Raw genomic sequence first — 25,260 nt, forward strand, 5'->3', positions numbered from 1 at the left:
GCTACTTCCCAATAGGATATCTATTCTTTTTAGAAATACTCTTTTGAAATACTCTTTAAAATATTATTTTAAAAAATACTAACTCCAGGCTGGGCATGGTGGCTCACGCCTGTAATCCCAGCACTTTTAGGAGGCGGAGGTGGGTGGATCACAAGGTCATGAGTTCAAGACCAGCCTGGCCAACATAGTGAAACCATGTCTCTACTAAAAATACAAAAATTAGCAGGGCATGGTGGCACGTGCCTGTAATCCCAGCTACTCCGGAGGCTGAGGCAGGAGAATCACTTGAACCTGGGAGGCAGAGGCTGTGGTGAGCCAAGAGTGCACCACTGCACTTCAGCCTGGGCAATAGAGTGAGACTCTGTCTCAAAAAAAAAAACCTAACTTCTAGGATTTTTAAATACCAACACCTAGAATTTTATAACTAATGTGGCTCCTTCTATTTCAAGAAATTCTTCACTATGCTGGCTATAAAATGTGATACATTTATAGAATTTTTTCTCAAATGAACACCATTGAGTCTTTGTATCTACACACATTATATCCCTGTCACCGCTTTTAAACCCTTTAATGTATTGTGGGGGAAAAAATGCAAAAGATAAAAAAAAGAATGAAGCTGCATTGTCAACATAGATTTTGAATGCATGATGTTCAATGCATTTTTATTTATTTCAATTGTTTTCAGTTCCCAAGAAAATAAATAAAAATTAATAATATTTTGTAAATTATCTATTTTCTCCTTCAATATCTTAAGGTACACAATTATCAAAGCTGATATTGAACACAAACAAATTGATACAATTCAGTACTCTGATAACATTCATAGTCAAATAAGTTACTTTAAACTGCATGCAATACAACTTTATGTTCCATAGCATCTTTAATACAAAGTGTATACCAAAATGGCTCTCAAACTTAAAAAGTGCAATTACAGAGTGCAAAATAAAAGGAAAATACATTATATTACATTTAACATCATTAAGTTTGAATAACAGATATTTAAATAAAATTATTCTTCTTTAAAACATCAAAATACACACCACAAATACTGTTTGTACAAGTTGTTACTCCCTCTTCTCCCATATGAACAAGAATTTTTTAAAAGTCAGAATATATTGAGCATCGAATTAAAAACTTTGTTTTCAAAAGTTTACAGAATAGATATTGGAGCAAAAATTACAAAGTGGGTCAGATACAGGTTTTTTAAAACTGCATTATTGAATTTAAGAAAAGTCAGACACTAGAATCGTATATTTGCTGCATAAAAGTTGATTTAATACCTGGTGGTGATTGAATTTAGTCTCAAAGGCTCATAAATAAAAATCTGACTTAAGGCATAGTCATACCAGTATACCAATTCTCCCACCACTTTGACTTTTGGCAGAGAGATTAGAGCAAAAAAATATTTAGGAGAACAGTGGAGTTACACTGTATTATGTATGTTTAATAAAATGTCAATTTTAAGGTTAAGGTTAAGGAAATCTCAATTTTAAGGTTAAACCTTGAGTACCAGTTATAGAACTTAATATTCCTGGTTAAAGAGTAGATTAACTGGGTTATTATGTGGCCTTGGTTGAAGACCATGAATTGTGCATTTATGCATTTGTGGTTGCTTTGGTTCTCAATACACTGAATATGCATAGCCCCTTCTAGAAATATATATAGTGAGAAATCTGTAAAATGGGGGAGTTAGACTAAATGTGAACTAAAATTTTTCCACTGTGTACAGGACCCATGAGCTGAGAGCAATCAGTTTTTATGTTTACTCAGCACCATCCTCACTAAAATAATTATTTTTGTATTATTTTCACCCATAGAAAGTAATGTGGGTCATACTTTATTATTTAATATGCATTTACAAAGATCTATTTTAGGGATTAGTTTTTTTAAGCATTCTTAAAGATGAAAAATATGAAAAAGACTTGTTTTTATGAATTGAGATGCTTAAGATAAACTGACAAACCAAGATTGAGATGCTTACAATAAATCTTTTGTAAACGAAATAAATGGATTGCAGCTGATTTATTGAAGAGTCAATAGATTTTCTTTGAAACAGCCAAGATCACTGAAAATAGGCAGACTGTCTTCACATCTAGTAAGTTTAATAAATACAGTTGTACCTTGGTATCCACAGGGGACTGATTCCTAAATCGCCCCCCTGCACATACTAAAATCGGGCACAGATGTTCAAGTCACTTATACAAAACGGCATAGTGTTTGCATATAACCTATTCACATCCTCCTGTATACTTAAATCATCTTTACATTACTTATAATACCTAATGTAAATGCTATGTGCGGTGGCTCACGCCTGTAATCCCAGCACTTTGGGAGGCTGTGGCGGGTGGATCACGAGGTCAGGAGATTGAGACCATCCTGGCTGATATGGTGAAACCCCGTCTCTACTAAGAATATAAAAATTAGCTGGGCGTGGTGGCGTGCACCTGTAGACCCAGCTACTCATGAGGCTGAGGCAGGAGGATCGCTTGAACCCAGGAGGTGGAGGTTGCAGTGAGCCGAGATTGTGCCACTGCACTCCAGCCTGGGTGACAGAGCAAGACTCCATCTCAAAAAATAATAATAATAAATAAATAAAAATTTTTAAAAAAGTAAATAGTTGTTATACTGTATTGGCTTTTTGTTGTATTATTTTTAAAGTATTTTCCATCCTTGGTTGGTTGAATCCACAGATGTGGAACTAACCACAGAGGGCCAACTGTAAGTAGAGTACTTAAAATGTGTTCTTACATACTTTGACTTCAGCTATATTAAACAGGAAACAGAAATAACTTTTTAGATCAATTGATTTTTCTTTTCTCTTGTTTTTAAGTTTTATATAAATGGTTAATAGAGCAACAAATGACTGCAGTTCTATGATCCATTAAGGTCATGTATACATACATGTTTGTATATGAATATATATACAATATATATGTGAATATATGTCTTTACTTGTTTTTGTGTTTATTTTCCTAATAGTAAGGGCAGGGCCAGGACTTTAGATGACTTTAGTCGTGTGATGCCTTGCACCAGGGTATATAATGCATGGATACACATGGAGACAAGTCCTGGCATCTGGTGCTCCAGAGGTCAGCCATGGCTTATTATGTCTTCATTGCCCTAGCACATGCCAGGATAAAAGTGGAGGAAGAACAGATCCTCCCTGACCTGGTATGTGATCCAGGGAGACTCTACTCAAAGGTTCAGCATTCGATGAAGCAGCCTCCCATAAAATCCAAAGGTGGTGGCAGCAGTGGCTCCTTATGCAATAGCCCAAAAATACTCCTATTAACTCACTGAGATATATGGGCTCAGAGTGCAGAAGAAATCTTTGTCTCTTCCAAAAAATAAACAAATGTCAGAAAAATGACCCCTAGTTTTCACCTCAGCCTCCACAGGAAGGTGTGTTTAAGTTTCTACATTTTAAACGCTTTCAATTGAGATTTTCATTTGGAAAAATACACTATGTCAATTTTTAAGTTTTTTCCCATTTCCTATGTCAAGATACAACTTTAAATACATAACTTTACATTCTAGAAGAAGCCATTTACTGAGCTGTTTTAAAGTTAAAACTTTCTTGAATAAAAGACAGCATGTCTTAAGACAACATGTAGAATTATTGTCTTCATATACTTTAAAATAATAGTCCATCAAATTTTGGACTGTGATTTAATGTTAGAATTCAGCAAAGTACCTATAAAAAGAAATATCCTAAGAAGCACAAATTTAGGCTTCAAGTGTGGACTTTTTTCTAATTGTCTATTGAGCAATAATTACCTCACATAAATGTTGTAATATACAAAAAAAGGAATATCATGAAGCTATGAAATGCCCACTACTTAAATAAAATATTACAGAAAATTGTTTTTCAATTCATTTTACATAGGCAGAATCTGGTAGATGGGTGACTAGTACATGTAGGAGTCATGAGTTGGCATAGGGAACGGTCCACTGCCCCTCATATAACAGTTATAGCTGAGACCTGAGTGAAGAGACCATAGAGTCCCCAGAGTTAGCTTGTTTCAAATGTGTAGTGTTTAACACAGGACCTATATTTGGTTTTCCCAAATTCCAATTGCATTACTGTTTTAATATGTGACACCATGGTGCCAACTAACATATCAAACCCTGGTACAGTCAAACCAATTATCATTGATTTGAGTAGGAAAAAAAATACTTACTAAATCATTTGACTATATATATAGGCTTACAGAAATCTGTCATTTGCTAACAATTCTTGAGCTATGACCTGGGAATTGCTTACTTCTAAGCACTGTGCACCAGGCATATAAACTTTGAAGCTTTCAATGAAGCATTTAGCTCAGGAAATTACTTTTATAAAAATATCAATTTTCTTTTAATATTAAATATTTTCTGCACATTATACATTAGCAAATAGTCTGTCAACAATAGAACAAAAATAAAAATATTTTTCAAGTATATTAAAATACAGTGTTATTGACCTAACACTTGACCCAACATAAATATTATTAACCAAGTGGGAATATTAATATTAACCAGGCATGCTGTTATCCCTGCCATATCCCTGTCAAACTTGTTATCCATAAGTTTGACAGCTCCATTCAGACTTGCGGCAACTCTGGATCCCCTGAGGTAACTCTCTCATATTCCTTCTTTGGTTCTTTACTTTTTCGATTCCTGTACCTGGAAATATTCACAAACGAAACTGTTAGCACTGCAGTTAACAGTAAAGGAAAAAGTGTGTCATATATGGACTGCAAAAGCACATTAGCATAGTGTTTCCAAAATGACAAAGTTGAACAGATTTAGGTTGGACAAGGTTAGAAAAAAAAAAAAAGAGGGATGAAGAGGTGGTGTGCTGTAGTCAAACAATTTTGGAATGACATGATAAAACACACTTAAAGAGTTTCTCCAAGCCTTTAATGTGATCATGAATATTGTGAAATTCCAAGAGGAGTGTGGCCACATTTAAGTCTGAGTTTTAGGTTTTCTTTTTCTGTCTCTCTTTCTTTCTTTTTCCTTCCTCTCTTCTAAGGAATGAATATTTACAAATCATGCTACATTAATACACTCTGTCCATCACATTGATATAATGCTATCACTAATCAAAATAAAAATAATATTTATCAGGCACTAATTTGGTGACCTACAATTTTCTAAGTGCTATATATGCATTATTTATTTTACCTTCACATTTGCTGTTACCATCCTCATCTTACAGATGAAGAAAGTGAAATACAAATGGGTTATATATAACGTGCCCAAGGTCTCATAGCTAGGATTCATAGATTTGTCATAATTGAGAATCTTCTTTCATTTATTAATTAAGCTATTTTCCTAATATTTTTGAGTTTATTTTGTCCCTATTTTGGAAATGAGACATGTAGCTTTGAGGAAACCACATCATGTCTATGTTTACTGGAAGAATATGAATTAAAAAGAATTTGTTCTTAACTCTGGCATTTGTCAAATATATGAGCTGGGATATGTGAATGAACCTCTCTAAGCCTCAGTGCACCATCTATAAAGGGAAGGATTGTGGTCAAAGATTTTCAGGCATATTTCAGTTTTAATAGTATTTAGTTCTGTCATGGCAACTTATTATGAAGGCATTATTATTTGATGGATACTTAAAATCACATACGGACAAAATAAATTTAATATTATGAAAGTAGCACACTTTCAGACCTTCAAAATTGGAAGTGCGCTACTTTCACAGAAAAATAAAAACTTAAATCCACCTTGAGTAATTTGAACCTGTTTCAAAATATGTTTCATGGAGACATTTTAAAAGGAACTGCTGTTAATTAATCCACGCTCTCCCCATCCTTTGCTCCTAACCCTGAAAAAATCCTGCCAAACTAGACTTTAATGTTCACTTTCTATTTTTTCTGTCTTCAGCTCGTGACAATAATGCACATGAGGATGGGGTACGACTGTTTGGGGGGACTAACACAAACTCTTTTTTAACAACCGTTTTTTATAATTCTCTAGAAATAGTTCCACCAGTCTGCCTTAAATGGTAAGATAACCCAGCTTCTGAGGTTACTAATTTACAAGGCTGGTTTTATAAAAGAAAAAATGTGACTTGATGAATTAAATTCAGGTGGTTAACTACAACAGTAGCCCCTTTCCTATGATTTACTTTCACATGAAATATTATATTACACACTAAAAGCAGCCACCCTGTAACTAATGTAGGATAAGAATTTCTGTCCATATTTTCTAAAGAAAGGAATTGATACTCTCAATTTGACTTATGTAAGCTCACATAGGTAATAAGTACCAGAGCTGATCATAAAGTTCAATCCAGATGTTCTGCAGCAAAAACATTTTTTTAAAAAAAGAATTTCAAGTTATTTCAGATTCAAGGGTACATGTGCAGGTTTCTTAACAGGGTATATCGTATGATGCTGAGATTTGGGGTACAATTGATCCGATCTCTCAGGTATTGGGCATAATACTTAATAGTTTCTCAACTCTTGTAAATGTTATTTGTACACATTTGATCTTATCTCTCTAATACTTTATCCATATTTTTACCCAGTTTATAGGTCTGCATTATGTAAAAATAATTTATAAAAGCAGAGTATAAAAAACATGCTGACTTACCATCTGCAGAAATAATATGTGGAACCGACAACTATGATAAGAAACAAAATAATAAGAATCACGGTCAAAGCCACATATTCTTTGCTTAAAGGTTGGTGGACGGTTAAATAGAAATGTTCACATCGGACACCAGTATAACCCACTTCACACCTTAAGGAAAATACAGAAGAAAGAAAGATCAGTTATTTAAAAAGGAAATCATGGTTCTGAATTAGTTTTATAAGAACTAATATCACACTGTAATTCAAGAAATCAACAAAATTTGCTAAGGTTGTAAAGAGGATTTCAAAGATTGAGTTAGATCAGTAATGATAAAAGGGCTCCACATAGCTCTTGGGCTAAATTGTGGTATTAAATGATGGTTGTGTTCAGCTGTCATGGTGGCTGACAGTCTGCAGTAGTGTTTTGTAAGTTGTATAGATTTGAGATGCCTTTTGTCTAAATCAGTGGAATCAATTGTTTGTTTGTTTGTTTGTTTGTTTTGAGATGGAGTCTCGCTCTGTCGCCCAGGCTGGATTGCAGTGGCGTGATCTCTCGGCTTACTGCAACCTCTGCCTCCCAGGTTCAAGCATTTCTCCTGTCTCAGCCTCCTGAGTAGTTGGGATTACAGGCGTGCACCACCACGCCTGGCTAATTTTTGTATTTTTAGTAGAGGCGGGGTTTCACCCTGTTGGCCAGGCTGGTCAGGAACTCCTGACCTCAAGTGATCTGCCCGCCTCAGCCTCCCAACGTGCTGGGGTTACAGGGATGAGCCACTGCGCCTGGCCTGGAATCAATTCTTAAAACAATACCTGATACAGAAGTTGAAGGAAAAGACCCAAAGCAGAGAGACACCATCTTGGCAAGTGTGAGAGGCATCAGAAGCCCACCCTGCTCTGCACCTCTGACATATATGTGCAATTTAAAAGCTACTATTTATTACCTAATTTGTAAAAACTCAGAAAAGTTTTTAATATTATATATACTGCATTTAACATCCCATGGAAATATAGGGTAATTTCAATGTATAAAAATAGAAATAAAAAGAGTAAAACTGCATTTGTTTATCACATATTCTCACTTTCAAGTAGGGGCTAAATAATGTGTACACATGGTCATAGAGAGTGGAGTAATAGACTATGGAGACTTCAAAAGGTAGAAGAGTTTTAGGGGGGGTTAAAGGATGAAAAGTTGCCTAATGGGTTCCATGCACACTGTTCGAGGGGTGGGTACTCTAAAAACTCAGACTTCACCACTACTGAATATATCCACTAACGAATCTGCACTTGTACCCCTAAATCTATAAAACAAAATTTTACAAAATGTAGTTGTTTATTTCTGACATATTACCTGCAGTAATTTTGACTCATGTCCACCAGGTAGATGCACTGTCCATGCAAACAGTAGCCATTCATGTCAGAGTTACACTTTGTTATTGACACTTGAGCCACACGTGGATTATCTTCTGTCTGAACTGTAAAAGAAGTGGAAAGTTGAATATATTCTCTAGCCTGTATGGAAGAATTTCTCGCTCTTTCATAACAGTAACCACCGAGCTGCTTCAACAAAACAGGTCAGATGCCAATCAGTCGAGGAGAATTTTGAGAAGTAGGAAGTCACTCTAGTTGTCACACCCCCTAGACCAATCAATAAACACTTGAATACAAAGGAGAATGTCCAACAGACTAAACAAAAGAAGATAACATGCGAAGATTTCATTCTCAGAAGACAACCTTTAAGGGTAGAAAAGGCAAATTTAACACACTCGTGTCATTATTCTCCAAGTGGGTGTTATTCACTTCTTCAAGCAAAATGTGTCTAATTTTTCTCAAGCCCCAAAACATTTCTGAAATCTATTACTCCCCAAAGCCGTTGCAAGCTCATACTATTAATTAATTCAAAGGAGCTTAATTCTATAGTGGATTTTTCATCAGTAAGGCTGGCTTTGGTGTATGTTCTTAAGTTGTTGAGGTTACCATTAATGAATTAAACAGTCTCCCAATATCTCTACTGATGAGGCCTGAATCCAAACTAGACAAACCCTGAGTGAGAAAGGCCTGTCAGACAAATACAACAATGAAAATAGGAGCCTCTGTGTGAAACTCATTTTAGAAAATTTTAGATGCCAAAATGTGAAAGATGCTTATAAAATCATTTTAAAAATAGCAACTTGATTGTAATACTCTTGCCCAAATAACCAAAGATGGGAAAAAAAAAAAAAAAGATGATGGGGGGAGGCTGACTGAACCTCCAGAGACCTGATGGTGAGGGACAAAAGATAAAGTTGTTATGGAAAATATCCTGCTTCCTCAAAATAACTCAGTTATCTTGATTTTGTAGCTCAGACTGAAGATAAAGCTGATCCCCCTTGGACTATTTCTGGAGTCCACAATCCTCGTGGGGAAAAAACTGTATTACTTATCTTTGTATCTCTATGCCTTAGCACAGTGTTTGGAGCATACTAAGTACTCGATAAATGTTTTCTGAATAAACACTGTGCCTAGAAAGAAACGACCATCATTTGTTCTTCTTACAAAGAGACAGAGAGGGATAGAAAGGGAGACAGAGAACCTACTCTGTACGAAGTTTTCCTGGTTTGCTGTTTTGCCCGGAAACCAGTCAGTGTGGTCTCTGAGAATGTTTTGCAGTAAAGAGCCAGGAGACGACTAAAGGGAATGCAATTTGTTGTTGTTGTTCCCTATCTCTTCACAGTCAAATCTGTGTATATAATTTGTCTGGTCCCTCTCCTACCAGTTATTCCTTTATATAATTTTTTCAGAACATTAGTTTATAAGGTGGTTTAAAAAGTAATATAGCAGCTATTCCTACCCTTTTCTTTTTATTATCACATACGTATGGTCTTTGAGCTTATATTTCTGTTTAAAAATGTGTAGTCTCTTGATGCCACATTGACAAACTTGGGCTTACCTAAAGCTGTGCAGTTATCACTGGACTCTCCTGGGATACATGATGGAATCACAGTTGTACTGAGGACTGCCTGTAGAAGATGGAAACCTATTTATGAAGAAAAATCAAATATATAATTAATGTGTTAAGGAAAGAAATCTTGATCAAATTTCTACATAACTGCAGTACTTACAGAGTTTTGTTTCATGGATTTGGTCCATCAAAACCGTAAAACAAAATATTTCATGGAAACAGGCATATAACAGAAAATACAAACACCCCCAGCTAGTCTGTGGAAGGATAAAAGCCTTGGCATTACATTCATGGTTACAGATTTGACCTGCTCTAAATATTTCACAACAACATTTTCAAAGATTTGATTTTGAAGTTTTATTTCCTAAGACGCACATCAGTTGGAGAATTTCCACTATTTTATTCCATCATGGGCTCCAAATTAGACCCCATCACAAAAAAAAAAAAAAAAGGCTCTAAATAAAAAATCAGTTTCCACTTATGGTAACAAGAAACTCAACCTAAGAAACATTCTTATTGATTTATGTACCTAAGTTACTCTTTGCATTGCATTACACATGAATATAGATTTTAATTAACACAATGCAAGCTAAGTAAAATCAGAATATATATTGTCTAATATGAGGAGGAACAGGCATACCAAATGAACCATACTGAGCCCTAGAATCCAGTTTCTGTCAGCATAGGAAGAGTTTGAATCAGCTGTTTCATCATGTGTATTCAGTGAAAAGATAAAATGTTGGAACATAGATATCAGAATGACTCAAGTAGTTTCTGAATTGTATAGGAAGCATCATAAGAAGAACCCTGTTAATTGCACACATGTTTACTTAAGAGCTTTTAGCTGCTTCTGTTTAAGCTTTAGGAATTTGCATTTCAAACACTCTTTCCAATTTATTTGAGTAACTGTCATATAGTAAATACTAATGTGGTAGTAGCAGTAGTAGTAGCAGCAATTAAGCTCCACTAAATTAATTAATGGCTTCAGCTTGCAATTGCTTTGGGGAATAACGAATTTCAGAACTGAGATTTGAAAAAAATTAGACATATTTTGTTTGAAGAAGTGAATAATACCTACTGTGGGGGATAATGGACATGTGTGTTAAGCTTGCTTTTTCTACACCCTAAAGGTGGTCTTTTGAGAAAAAATACCTCCCATGTTATTTTGTTTAGTCCGCTGGACATTTTCGTTTGTATTCAGGTGTTCATTGGCCTAGGGTGCGTGATAAATAGAATGACTTCCTACTCCTGAAAATTCTCCTTGACTGATTGGCAGCTAGGTAAAGGTAATCTGGGTGAAATCAGAATATATCCTATCTAATATGAGAAGAAATAGGCATGCCAGATGAACCACATTGAGAATCCAGTTTCTGTAAGCACAGGAAGAGTTTGAATCAACCTGTTTCTTTGAAGTAGCTAAGTAAGTGGTAACTGTTATGAAATGATGATTAATGCCTTCATAAAGGCAACAAAATATATTCGACTTTCCACTCCTTTCACAGTTCAGACAGAGGACCATCCATCTCTCGAACAGGTACTATGTACCAGTAATAAGGTTTGGCTCTGTGTCACCACCCAAATCTCATCTCCAATTTCAATCCCCATGTGTTGAGAGAGGGATCTGTAGGGAGGGAGGTGATTGAATCAATGGGGGTGGTTTCCTGCATGCTGTTCTCATGATAGTGAGTGAGTTCTCACGAGATCTGATGGTTTTAAAAGTGTTTGGAAGTTCCTCCGTCTCCCCTCTCTCTCCTGCCGCCTTGTGAAAAAGGTGCTTGCTTCCCCTTCGCCTTCGGCCATGATTGTACGTTTCCTGAGACTTCCCCAGCCATACAGAACTGTGAGTCAATTAAAGTTATTTCCTTTATAAATTACCCAGTCTCAGGGAAGTTCTTTAAAGTACTGTGAAAACAAACTAATACAACAAGGTATGGTCGTATTCACCTTATCTCTATTATACTATTTAGTCCTCTCAGTGCCAATTCGAGGAAGATACTGTTATTATCCCCATTAGAGAAAACTAAGGCATATACAGTTTAAGTAACTTTTCCCAAGGATACATATTGTTAAATGGGCCACTTTATAGAATTTGGAAATAGGCAATAATACTAGAGTATAATGGACATCACAGAGAATAAATTATGGTAGCTGTAACTGAAGTAGAGTATTTAACCCAACATAGAGACCACAAAGTATGGCGGAAGGCAGCCTTGTGAGGAAAACTTGGGCTACGTGATCTCGAAAAAGTTAATTTACTTTTCTGCAGTCTTGTGAGGAAAACTTGAGCTACGTGATCTTGAAAACATTAAAAAGAGTTTAATGTTTATCTAAGTTTTCCTATCTTATAGATTTTGGGGAAGAATACAGTGAAATAAACTAACTTTTTGTTGTTGTTTTTTTCCTGAAATGGCTGACATATCCCTAAATATTTGTTTCTTGACTCTCAACTTCTAGCCCCTGGTATTAGCAGTGTATGCGGACAGTGCCCTCTACTGGTTTATAACAAGTTTGTACATCTCTGCAATTTGGTACTGTAAAGAAAAATTTAATTCATGTAATACAGGAATTTTATTTTTTCTCAGTTAGAGAAGGCTTGTATCTGTTAAGCCAATTGTATATTTTTGGGTTCTGAAAACTAAATTACACATCGGCATCAGCATCATAATGTGTAACTTCATATATCAAATTTCACACTTAATTCTGTGAAGTAGTTATTAGTCTCAAATACCCTCAGTGTATTTAAATTAAATATCTTGTCTAAGATCACTTATGATCACCAAAGAGAAGAGTTACGAATTTATCTTTTGACATCAAATTTCCTATTCTTCAATGATTTGAAAATTCTGTTGTTTTTAAAGATTCAGAATTATCCCCTCCCAACTCCATGCTTTTCTACAATATACATGCTGCTTCAATTGCTCTTATGGAACCACACAAAAATATATTTTTATTGAATGACAAAGAAATAGCTAAAGCTTAGATTTCATTATCAGTTGAACCAAGATGAAAAGTATTTCACTAAGCTTTTTATAGAGGATAAGCTAGATTCTCATTCAAGTCCATTTTATTTTAAATCCCAATAATAATTTCACCATACTTTCACTACTGAAGAATTAAATCCTTTAACTAACACAGTTTCCTCAATACAAATTGGAGCTTTAGTTGCACGTGCTTACATCCTTAACATTCCTGTTCCTACATATTTCTTCAACTGAGGAAAGTTTTGGAGGAGACATTACTAATTCTACTTCTAGGAAAATGCTAGCCAGGGAGAAAAAAATGCACATTTGAAGCTAGTTTCTCCAACCTTTGCATAAACTAAAGCCTAACGTTTTCTGCTTGGAATTGCCTCCAATTGCAACCTGCAACTATTATAGAATCCAACTTACTTTGGAGTGTTGCTGTTAGTCTTCTTTTTTTTTAAGGTTTTTAGTAGTTGTTAGTTTTTCCACTGCTGGAAACTTTGTTCCAGTTGTTCAGGCCACAGGTGAAATATTTGTCTTTCTTAATTAAAGAATGTTCAGCTCAGGGTGTGCCTCCACAAAAACTGGGCTTTCCTTACTTGTGACGTTCCCTTGGACACAGTCCATTGCTCAGGATAGTTTCTGTGAGACTTGCTGCATTAATCCTACAGCAGGATATTTTACAGGTGGAATCGTATACAATTTTAAATGTTCCTTTCAAATTAAAGTGTATAAATGCCATTCCATCATGGATGGATGTGGCCAATAAAACAGCAAAATTAATTCTAAGTCATGTCCATCTGCACAGCACTATTGCTTTAAAACAGTAGTTCTCAAATGTTCCTGCAATAGGCCTCTGCTCCCAAACACTTGCAAACTAGGGTAGAAGAGTGAATGTGATACAATGAATACAAAATCTATCTCCAGAGAAATACTATATCCACTATGCGGTTACCCTTAAGAATCGCTAGTCATTATTTTAATGAGTCATACAGGGAGGGAATAAATGCTAAAGTCATATGCATATATTTCCTTAATGTCAGGTTTTTCATGACCTTAGTGTTGTTTGAACATAATTTCTGTATGATTGGACCTCAAATATTATATTTGGCTTTTTCATTCTTGACAGTAGATTCTTGCTAAGCAAATAATTCACTATAATACTAAAGATTTTAGATAGTGTCTGTGTCAAAAAAACAGATCTGGTGGCATTTCTGGTCTGGTGGCATTGGTAACTAAGATACAGAGGAATTTCTTGCCAGGTGATGTAACACAGATGATCTGTAAACTCAAAATTGGCAGTTGGCGCTTCTTTTACAATACAGCTACAAAAATGGGAATGCATTCAGAGGTCACTATTTCTATCAAATTTCCAAATGGGTTTTAGGAATGTGAACCTCACCTATATATCTCTCTACCTTCATTTTTCAGGTTATGTTTCAGTGAAATCTCAGATGTGCCAGCAGGAAGTGGTGCCAGTGACTCAGAGGATACAAATCGCCTCTTCCCTGTGAGTCAGGGCCAAGCCTACACCCTTACACAATATTGGGGGCCACGCGTGGGAGAGGTTGAGTGCCATCACAGGAATGGCAATAGCAGTAAATGTCGTGGGCCCTGGAGCACTACGAAGTGGTTGCCCAACAGTCAGACAAAATGCCAGATGTAGAAAATGCACTTCCTATTGCATATGGTTTCTTTTGACCTTGCTTCCTTTTTATTTATATTTACTTTGTTTTTCGAGGCTGTTGCTCATTTGCCCAGACTGGAGTGCAGTGGTGCCATCACAGCTCACTGAAGCCTTGAACTCCTGGGCTCAAGCAATCCTCCCATGTTGGCCTCCAAAAATGCTAAGATTACAGCCTTGAGCCACTGTGCCTGGATTGACCTTGCTTCCTAAGGACCACATTGAGGGCTCATCCAGAAGGAGGCCAGTACAGAAGAGGCTAGGATTTGGTGACTGGATGATCAAAGCCAAGTCAGCAAAATCAGTTGCAAATCTTAGGGTGAAATGACTTTTCTGGAAAACAATCAAGAAAATTAAAATGATCCAAATTAAAATCAGATAAGTTACAGAATAAAAGAAATGCATCTCATTTTCCCAATTTAACCTTTTAGGCTATTTAGACCAGAAAAGCAAACTTGTGCTGGGTCGTAGCATTTGTCCAGCCCAAACACATAGCAAAATCCTCTTTGTTCACGCTTTTGCTGTGATCACATGCCAGCCTGCTCAGACTGTTCATTTTCTACCATCTTCCATGGCAGTCTGTGATTTTAGAATTTGTCTATAACATAACAGGCTTGTTGGGTCTTGTGTGCTTTTAAGGAGTGAATATGCCTTCGCTGTTTCTGGATGTCTTTTTGTTTTAAATTAAATTCCACTATTTGATAAGCTCTTGCTTCACCTTGGTCAAAATAACTCTAAAACTCATTATCACATCAGATACTGAAAAGACTTACTGTCAGCACCTTCTAGTTTTCAGAGAGTATACATATACACACACATATATACACATATATACACACATATATATAAATCTACAGAAAACTAACCTTGCCTTCTGCCAGTAATAATTCTATTCCTATATATTTTTAATGTTTGCTTTGTAACTACACTTCATTAAGACCTAAGTGTAAAAACTGTTTATAGCAATTTGAGATAAAACATATGAAACCCAAGGTTAATATAACAGGTTAAAAATAAGTAATTATTTTAATTTTGAGTTTTGAAAAATAGCCATAGAATCTTCCGTGTCAAGTAGCAAAAATATTAATATGCCATGTGTTTCTAGTCATAAGCATTAAGTGATACTCTCCAATTTAGGTAGTCATTTCTAAATCATACTTCAAATGCTAATATATTTCACTTACATATTATCATATAATACTATACTTAAAGCTAGTGAAATAAAGAATCAGTGAGTCAAAATATAAGGGAATTATCTATTTTACCCTAAATATGAATTTAAAGATGTATATCTTGTTCATAATGGAAGTATTTCCAGAATGCAGGAGAATACATACCAACCCTTGTGTAAAGAGTACAACCCAGCACTTTGGGAGGCCAAGGCTGGTGGATCACGAGGTCAAGAGATCGAGACTGCCCTGGCCAACATGGTGAAACCAAAATACAAAAAAAAAAAAAAAAAAAAAAAATTAGCCAGGCATGGTGGTGGGCGCCTGTAGTCCCAGCTAGTCAGGAGGCTGAGGCAGGAGAAGGACATGAACCCGGGAAGCAGAGGTTGCAGTGAGCTGAGATTGCACCACTGCACTCCAGCCTGGCGACAGAGCGAGACTCTGTTTCAAAGAAAAAAAAAGTCAATTCAAATTATCTGAGTGTTTTGAATTTTGTGACTAAAATCTCTAAAGGTGGAACTTGCGTCCCCTAAAAGCCAAACCTTCATATATAGAGTATTATTTCAAATTTTCTTTTGGAAACATATTTTTTTTCCTCAAGACAATCTTACATAAGAAGAGCTTTTTATAACCTTTCTACCTTGACTCCTTTCCATCTGGCTTCTTGCTTCTACTCCTATAAATCCAATTTAAATTATTCTTACATTATTACTCCAAAAGAAAAATCTCTAAAGGAGCAAGAGTTTGGACTATAAGTGTCTGCAATTTGCCTTATTTTCATTATGGCCACATTGTAGCATGAAGCTTGGATATTTAACGGCATTTTGAGAAACATATTGACTACATTGTTTTCTCTGTAGATGCCTATGGCCAAACATGAATCTGCAAGGATAATGTTTTAACCAGTGAGCACACACAAAAAAAGAGAAAGGGAATACATTAAAGATGACTTCAAAAGACTCGAAGTTAATTACTTTTTATTCAGAGAACCGACATAATACAACTCACACACTGGAGGCTGCTAAGGAATTCTACTTTCAGATCATATAGTTTATGAAAATATAGTTTGAGTTGACATTGGTGACCTTGACTTCAGTGAGAGCCACGTATGCCTCCATAGCATGATAGCCGGGTGGGATGCGCTTAGTTACAATCCAGTAATCAAAAAGGAGGGCAGCTTACCATCCTTGCTTTTAGTAACTACATTTGTCAAATAATATTTACTCAATAAATATATATTGGGAGTTGTCTACATGCAAGATATTGAACAAAATACTGGAAAGAAAATTGGTACAAAAGACATTATTCTTGCCCTAAATAGACTGAAAGGAGTTGGACACCTCAGGGTGGTAAGGAAAGGAGAGAATTTATAGATGATGCCAAGTTTCTAGTCAGAAAAAAAAACAAAAAAAAACAAGAATGCTGCCATTAAAAAAGGAGGAGACATAGGTAGGACAGCAGACTTTTGGTGGCGTTTGGACATGAAGGCACGAAGGGAGTGAACACATTTGAGTTTAATGTTTATCTGTAGGTATTGCCTATTTATATTTCTGAGGTTGTTGGGAAGAAATAAGAATGTATTTGGAGATTAGGAGGAGTCTATTTGAAAGTCAAATGAGGAGATACTACCTTTAAAGGAATGGAAGTCATTTAAATGTTCTAAGGAAAATAGTATAGAATGGAAAATAACAGACCTTTGAGAAACAGGTAGTAGAGAGCAGACAGAAGTGGCCAAGAAAAGAGAAAAAGAAATTAGAGAAAAAAGAAAATTAAGTGTGCTGAGACCTAAGAGAGTAGAGTTGTAAAAGGAGGTAGAGGGTGGTTATCAAAGGAATAATCAGAGAACGTATTCATGATTCCATCGTAAATAAGACTCATCATTATTAGATGTGAATGGTGCTAAAATCAGCAATAAATATTGCCAAGCTGATTTTTTAAACATGAGAATGGGCTTTATATTTGTATCCAGATTATCATTAAAATTAATTATGTCTTGGTAACTCAAGCACTAATTGTCCTAACTGTGAATTATGGGTGGCAATGTGTAACAGCAATAAAAAAAAAAAAAAAAAAGTACATTTTATGTTATCGGTTCTCAACCGGGAGCAAAATTGCCAACCAGGGTTGGCAAAATTGTATCCGTGGTTGGCAAAATTGCTCCTGGGAACCATTGCCACCATATGGTAATGTCTGGAGACTATGTTGGTTGTCACAACTAGGGGATGCTACTGACATCTAGTGGGTAGAGACCAGGGTTGCTGCTAAACACCCTGCAATACAGCGCCCCCGCAACAAAGAATTATTTAGTCCCTAATGTCAACTGAGACAAGGTTGAAAAACCCTGCATTAGTCTCATGAGAAATGGAATCCAGTTCTAGCTCACATACTTACTTTGTTTCCCTGCAACTGAGTTTCCTTATCTTTGAAAACAGAGAACAAGGAGTGAGGTGGAGCAGAGGGTGAAATGAAGTTCAGATTAGATTTCTCTAAGGTTTCTTTAATTTCTAAAACAATGCTTCTCTTTCTGCCACTGGGAGTCAATCACTGCCACTGTATTCAGTCATATCATGGCTCGGTAACCCCCCCCCTCTCTCTCACACACACACACACACACACACACACACACAGACACACACACACACACACACTTGAATATCTTCAGTTAATACAGACTATAAAAAGAGATAAAAATGTGAAAGAGAGGGAAGAAAACTTATTAGACTTCATCAGAAACAACAACAGAATTGAATTTTCCAAAACTGTGACTTAACCTCAAGATATTTTGCTTCTCAAAATATATTTTTAAAATGCTTTTAAATACGTTTTTAAAGTACAGCTAATTGAGTCTATAACATAGTGGTGATAACTCTGAGTAAAGTATCAATGCAATCATCCATCTAACAAACATTTATTGTGTTTATTATAAGCCTATCACAATAGAAATGATAAAAGATGACTATAGCACCAGCAAGGAGGGACAGAGTTATACACTTATAGTGTGGCATGTGGTGTGACAGGGTCATAGGACAAAAGGAATGTGAAAGGTGCAATGGAGGAGGGTCAGGGCTTATCAGAGAAGTGCCTAAGGAAGTGACTCCTTTTCCAATCTTAAAGAGTGAGTACTTTCACCAAAAGTAAAGAGTGACTTGAAGGCATCGATAGTAAAGGGTACAGCATATTCAAACTTAAAGCCTTACATGCTGTGTAACTTCTGTTTCCTTATTTGTAAAATGGGAACAATAATAACTTTCTGGGCTAAAAAGGCATCCTAAGAACTAAGGCTTTTTATTGTAAGAACTAAGGCTTTTTATTGTAAGAAACCATTTTGATGATGACAGCACTAATTTTAAAAGTGCTTTCTATGAATTAATGTAAAAGTGCTGTCTATGAATTCATGTATCATCTTATCCAATAAATCTACGTACAAGGTTATTGCAGATAACCTTTTTTTTGGGAAGAGAAAACTGAGGCTCAGAGATAAATCACTCTTTCTGAAAGTATGAAATAAAAAAAATGGCACAAGAAATCTGTGTTTTATACACTATACACTATGCCTCTTAATTTAAAACTATACAATTTACATACATAAAGATGCGTGTGTGTGTGCACACATCAATCACTTTCATGCCTCAAATTTAAAATAGAGGATTTTTAACCTAAGAGATTAAGGTTCAACATTTTTCTTTCTGAATGTTACATATATCTCCATGGAATACATCCATATATCTATGGAATACTACTCAGCCATTAAAAGGAATGAAATAATGTCTTTTGCAGCAAATTGGATGGAGCTGGAGGTCATTATTCCAAGTGAAGTAACACAGGAGTGGAAAACCAAAAACCGTATGTTCTCACTTATACATAGGAGGTAAACAATGAGCACACAAAGGCATACAGAGTGATATAATGGACTTTAGAGACTCAGAAGGGGAAGGGTGGGAGGTGGGCTAGGGATTAAAAAATATACACATTAGGTACAATGTACACTACTCAGGTGATAGGTGCACTAAAATCTCAGAATTCACCACTGTATAATTCACCCATGTAAAAAAAACCACTTGTACTCCAAATGCTATTGAAATTTTTTAAAAAAGAGATGTAGGATAAACACGTATACTAAGAATCTTATGAGATATATTTAAAAATCCATTTTTTTCTGGACAATTATCAAATCATCATATAAATAGTATCTTAGTAAGTTAAATCATTACTTTAACCTAGAAGGCCACTCAACCTTTATGTGCCCTATAACTAAACACCTGATCTTACGTAAACTGCATCTCCAGAGGACACTGAGTATGTCGCATTACTTCATTTTTCCAAAGGTTCCAGAATTGCCATGTCAAGGCAATGGCTGTCAGACTACTCCTCCCTGAGGATCTTTTCTATTACACCATTGGGAAGCGTTCTCATTGTCTCCCAATGGAATGTTCCCAGTAGCAGTCACAGCCATATTAATTAGACGATTTGTATAGGCCTACACTCAAAGTAAAGACTGACAGATGAGGAAACCGCGCCTTAATTTACATTCTCTTTGAAGAGGATTTCTTACTTGACATTTGCATCTTTCACGTGAACATTAACCAGGAAATGGGAGAATCTTTTGCAAAAGTAGACAGAAAACATTCAAATTCAGTTTCTCCAAAGTGACTATATAAGTATTGTTATTTTTTTAAAACCAAGAAAATACATTTATGTTCTCACAGTTAACCGGAATGGGCTATAGATTCCAAGTTGATCCCTTATCGATGCTATATTCAATTCACAATAATATACAAAGAATACAAGGAATAAAAACAGACATAAGTTACCCTCTTTATTGCTTTACTTAATGTAAATCTTGGAAAATATAAAAATAAGGACCCCAGTCAACTGACTTCAATGACTGCTTTATAATAAAAATCATATCTTAGGAACTGTGTTGATTAAAAATTATGAGCATTAAGTAAAAATTCAACATATTTTAGCACAGCTTAAGAGAATAGTCACGTTTTATTTGCCTTATTTTGCACAGAGTCAGAAATCCCATTTGTACATGTGCTGTGCGTACGAGAGGGTCTGAGCCCTGGAGCAGCCGCAGGCTGCTCTGGAATTTCTCCATTAGAATCTGCTATGTTTATTACGCTCCTGCTAGCCGTGAGTCTTACTGGCTCTTTCCTCATTATCACAGAGGGACCTGGCCATTTACTATCTCTGAGTCTTTGTAAAGTACTTGACTTCACTGGGCTAATCAGATCTACCTCACGCAGTTATTTTAAGAAGTAAAGGTAATGATGTGTTTAAAGTACCTAATACACAACATGGCTGCCACCCAGTAGGCATTTAGTAACTGTTAGTTCTCTTCCTCAACTCCTGGATTAGGGTCCTAGTACTGAATCAGACACCAAAATTACCCAAGCTGCTCACATGGCAAGACTATGAAGAAGGTAGCGAGGGTACCTGGTCAAAATCCAGACAGGAAAGGCCTGTCATCATGTTTTCGGACAAGATTTGTCATCTCAGATTGTGCCAAGACTCAGGTAACTCATAAACTCTCAGGGTCAACAGAAATGATCAAAGACAAGCCTATTGTCTCATTGAGATTTATGCTTCTCATATTTTCAAAAAAGAATATTTCTTCTGCTTACTTCTCTCTCATTGATGAAGTAGGACTAAATTGTCTTGGGGATGTCATTCAGGAACATATTCAAAAACCCATGTGGGCAATGAAAAAAATGTTTGATGTAAAATAGAAAGCCCCTGAACATAACTGCAGAATTCAACATAAAAATTTCTCCTCCTCTCTTTAGAAAAATCACAAGATTAAAAAAGACAATTCTGCTCTAAAATTATAGATTATTTAGAAAAATGTTACCCAGTATTTCAACTATTTTACTTAATGTTCAGTAGGCCAAACATGCTGGCAAGCCCAAGTGTGAACTCTCTCACTTTGTCACTACTTTTCCATGGGAACTTGGGTCACAGTTCCCCAATTTATAAAACAAGAACATCAATATCAAATACATATAAAATGTAAAAACCACCAAATGATTGTGAGTGGCAATTTACATCTGCATGTGTTAAGAGTGGAGGCTGGAATTTTATTCCCTAGTCATAACTACATATAAATTCTACATAAAGCAGTTATAATATGTATGCTAAAATTTAAAATAAATGTCTGTCTCTTTTTCTGGGGGGAGGAGGACAGGATTTGGGAAAAGAATTTTTAAGAAATCTTTTGTTTGGGGAAAAGAAGGCAATTTCAGAAATAACATGTGGTCTTGCCAAAATAAGGCTATGGGCTCTGCATAACTGAATAGAGTTTAGAGAGATAATACAGAACTTGAAACAGGAACTTTCCTAGTGGCAGAGAAATATCCAAACAAACTGGGAAAACAGAAACTGACCTAACTCATTTGGAAATGGGCTTGGCAGCTGACGAAATAGATGAACTATAATTAAGTAATGCAATAAAGGAGGTAAGCACTTTCATGACAACAAAAACACACACAACACACACACTAGGTAGTAACCAGGTTATTCACAGGCTCTTGCTGTCTCAAATTACAATATTCAGTAAAACACCCCGAACAGACATGTGCGTTGTTCTGATGCAACCTTACATGTGGGGAAAATAGTAAGTGCTAAGTTCTTCTGACCTCGAGGTTAATTTCTAACTCTAGGAAGACTGTCACCTTTCTAATTTAATTATTTTCAAAACAAAGACAGCAAAGCCACATTGTTTACTGAGAATCTTCTAGCAAGTCTTTCTTAGCTCAGTTTTGGCAGAAATCACATATCTAGTTTCCACTTGTGTGTTCCTGGACTTAGACTTGTAAGTTTCAACTATGCATAATATGCATTTCATTACGTCTCTCAACCCCTGAGATAAAGTGTGTCAAAATAATAATTTAACAGTCACATCCTTCACAGGTAGAGTCAGAGTGTCTGGGGAATTAGCCTCATTCCAACTTCAGGGAGAATATGAGACTGGTGGTAACTTTTATTTTCTTATTAAGATATTCATATACGACTTCAAACTCTCAAATTCCTTGAACTGAAGTTTAAGGAATTAGAAATAAGTAAATTTTTTTAAATAGAAAGGCTATTTAGGAAATATTTCCCCTTGAACTAAATCATCTCAAATAGGAAGACTGGCATTAAAATACCCTCAGCCATCACAGGCTATGGGGTGCAATTAGCAGCAAGTGCAGAGCGCTTGCTCCAGAGGCTGCTTGGGAGGCTGCAGGGGAAAAACCGAAGCAGCAGGTGTAGGGGCGAAGGGCGGTGGGAAGCGCCAGGACCTGCCCAGGGCCCTTCTGCTCCAGGTACTCTCGACCAGCGTTTTATTTCTCGCGTCTGGAGCTCAGCCAGCTGGCACTGGCGCACACCAGCTCCTCCGGGAAAGCTAAACCAGGCTAGGTTTTAGAAAACTGAGTGCAAGACAGAGGAGGAAAAGCTTCCCCTCGCCCCCACCGGCCCCGCAAAAAAAAAAAAAAAAAAAAAAAAAAAAAAAGTCTTACGCCAGTTTCTATTCTCCACTCTCCAACAAAAAGAAGCAAGACATGAAATGTTAACAGTGCTTTCCAGGCCTTTAGATTTCTAGGACTGGCAACTTTTCAAAAGAAAAAAAAAGTTTTTTCAACAACTTTTTATTTTGCTTAATAAGGAGGTATTTCAATCCATGCATAACATATATGCCATTAACTAATTCACCAATAAAAGGCATTTTAATATCGATTCCCAGTCCCCACCCCCAATCCCACCATAGGGAAAGACAGACTCACAAAACAAGACATAATTTTAAATAGAGCACACTTGAACCTGGAGACAACTCTGTACTTGTCGAATGACAAATGCACAGGAGCCTTCCTTATTTGTCTCCTCTTTGGGGCGGCCGGCAGCCAGAGGGGGAGAACTTACCCAGGCAGAGCAGCAGCGCAGGGACCCTGCCGGCAGAGAGCATCTCCATCCTCCTCCCTGCGGCCATCGACGACAGGGGCGGGCGCTGGGGCTGAGCGGAGGGCGGCTGCGGGGAGCGCACGGGCAGGGCAGGAGCAGACCGGCTCGCTGCAGTGGCTGGAGCGCGACTGACAGCCTAGAAGGGGCCACAGGTTGGCCGTGTCCCTCTGACACTGGAAATATCAGGCAAGTGAGCTCAACTGTCCGGTGCTGCGAACTTTATACTAGGGAACCCCTCCCGGGCCCTAACGGGGTGAGGTCAAGAGTGCCCGGAGTTTCATAATTGGTCCGAGGGAGGAGTGACAGGAGGACTATCCGGAAGTCATCCTCCCTCCCTGGAGCACCTGAGAGTAGTGGTTGAGGAATGAAAAAATGTCCTTCCGATTGGTCGGGGACTACTCCCGAAACTTTTCCATCTCCCTCCCGGAGGTGGGGAGCGTGGACCAGATGGGTTGGTTTGCTTTGTGGGGTCACCTGCCCTGTAGTGGGTGGTTTTGGTTGCTCAGGGTGACGGACACAACTTGAATCAGTCCTTTAGCCAAGGCTGGCGTTCCCCGTACATGCCTTTGGAGAGCTGTGTGTGTGACTTACTAACCTCAGTCACGAAAACTCCGGTACTTGAAGTCGGTCAGTGATTCAGGCGCCCTCCTTGCATTTAAATGCCACCGCCCAGAAAAGCCTTTCCCATCTGCGCCTTCCTTCTGACACCCCTGTTTCTAATGTGGCTCAGGCATTTATCACCTCAAAGTCTAGTCATTGTGAAGAAAACTCCTGTTATTTTTTTTTCCTTCTGTCATATTTGCCATTTATCAGGCTACTGCTTATGATATGACTTCCTCCTAAATAGTACCTTAATCCTGTCGCTCCCCTGTACAAAACTTTTCAATGACTTCCCATTGCTTTTTGGACAAGGCCTGCCACAAATGTGAAGCCCATCAGTCTTTTCAACCTCTGCTCCCACTATTTCCCCAGGCAAATTGCCTGACCCCAGCCAGGCTGGAAAACTCTTTAAGCCTTCCTCACTCCCACTTTCCTGCCTATGTTGGTGGAGTCGTACTTTGAGGGAATGGCTACTTTTTAAGGGAATTAGTCAAATCCTGCTCAAATTCATGGTTCTCCTCAAGGACCTGGGCTTCTTAGGCTTACGGATCTCTTTTCATTGTGATCTCTTATAGCTTTTGTGGTTTATCTTCTCCCTAGCCTCATAGAATTCTAGACCCGGTACTTTACACCTGGGGAAGCTACTTTGTATTACTTAACTTTTTTGTTTGTAAGTCCTATGTTCAGCTCTGTACTGTGTAAATTGTCTTCCTTTTCACTGCACTCCTCTATAGGACCTAAGAACTGTGAGTCAATTCAGCAGTACTCATTTGCATGTAAATATACATATTTGAATAGAAAATGGAATCTAATGGATGTTAACTCCTTATCTTTTTATTTCTACTTTTTAAAAAATTATTATTACTATTCCTTTTTTTTTTCTGGCTTTTTTCTCTCTTACTCTAAGGCCCTTTAATGTCCAGAATGCTTTTGTTAGAAACAAGTACTTCACCATGTTATCAGGGGTTAAGATATAAACTGTCTATGTGAATTCCTGGACAAGTTATTTAATCTGTCTCAATTTTCTCCTACGTAAAACAAGGATAATAATAGTATCCAGTGCATAGGAAAATAATGGAAGTGCTTAGTACAGTGCCGAGTACAGAGTTAGTGCTCACTCAAAATACCTACCATTATATGCAAACGTTGATGCTTAGGATGTTGGTACTTGGTAGTTGGTCAATATTTGTGAGTTAAATGAATCAATGAACAGTAGGATAGAGGTAGGCTGGGTTCCTAAGCCTAGCTTCCAAATCTATCAAGAAAGCAGGCATTGAGTGACTTCTCACTTAATAGCTTTTTTTTTTTTTTTTTTTTTTTGGAAAAGATGAAATGGAACCAAGGAAGAAGATATTAGAAATGGGTTATAGTTTTATGGAGCATTGGTAGG

At 36.9% G+C, this 25,260-nt stretch overlaps 1 protein-coding gene across 1 annotated transcript; it reads right to left on the reverse strand.

The window, feature by feature from the left end:
• Nucleotides 1–632: 632 nt before the first annotated feature.
• On the reverse strand, nucleotides 633–23,464 carry EREG (epiregulin). The gene is made up of 5 exons (XM_025386429.1): nucleotides 23,232–23,464; nucleotides 9,502–9,588; nucleotides 7,924–8,047; nucleotides 6,595–6,744; nucleotides 633–4,665 (listed from the first exon to the last, which is right to left on the reverse strand). Exons 1-5 carry the CDS (start codon nucleotides 23,296–23,298, stop codon nucleotides 4,584–4,586), a joined length of 510 nt encoding a protein of 169 aa, XP_025242214.1. The 5' UTR covers nucleotides 23,299–23,464; the 3' UTR covers nucleotides 633–4,583.
• Nucleotides 23,465–25,260: the final 1,796 nt, after the last annotated feature.

The sequence above is a fragment of the Theropithecus gelada genome, chromosome 5, assembly GCF_003255815.1.
Source record: "Theropithecus gelada isolate Dixy chromosome 5, Tgel_1.0, whole genome shotgun sequence".
Lineage (NCBI taxonomy): Eukaryota > Metazoa > Chordata > Mammalia > Primates > Cercopithecidae > Theropithecus > Theropithecus gelada.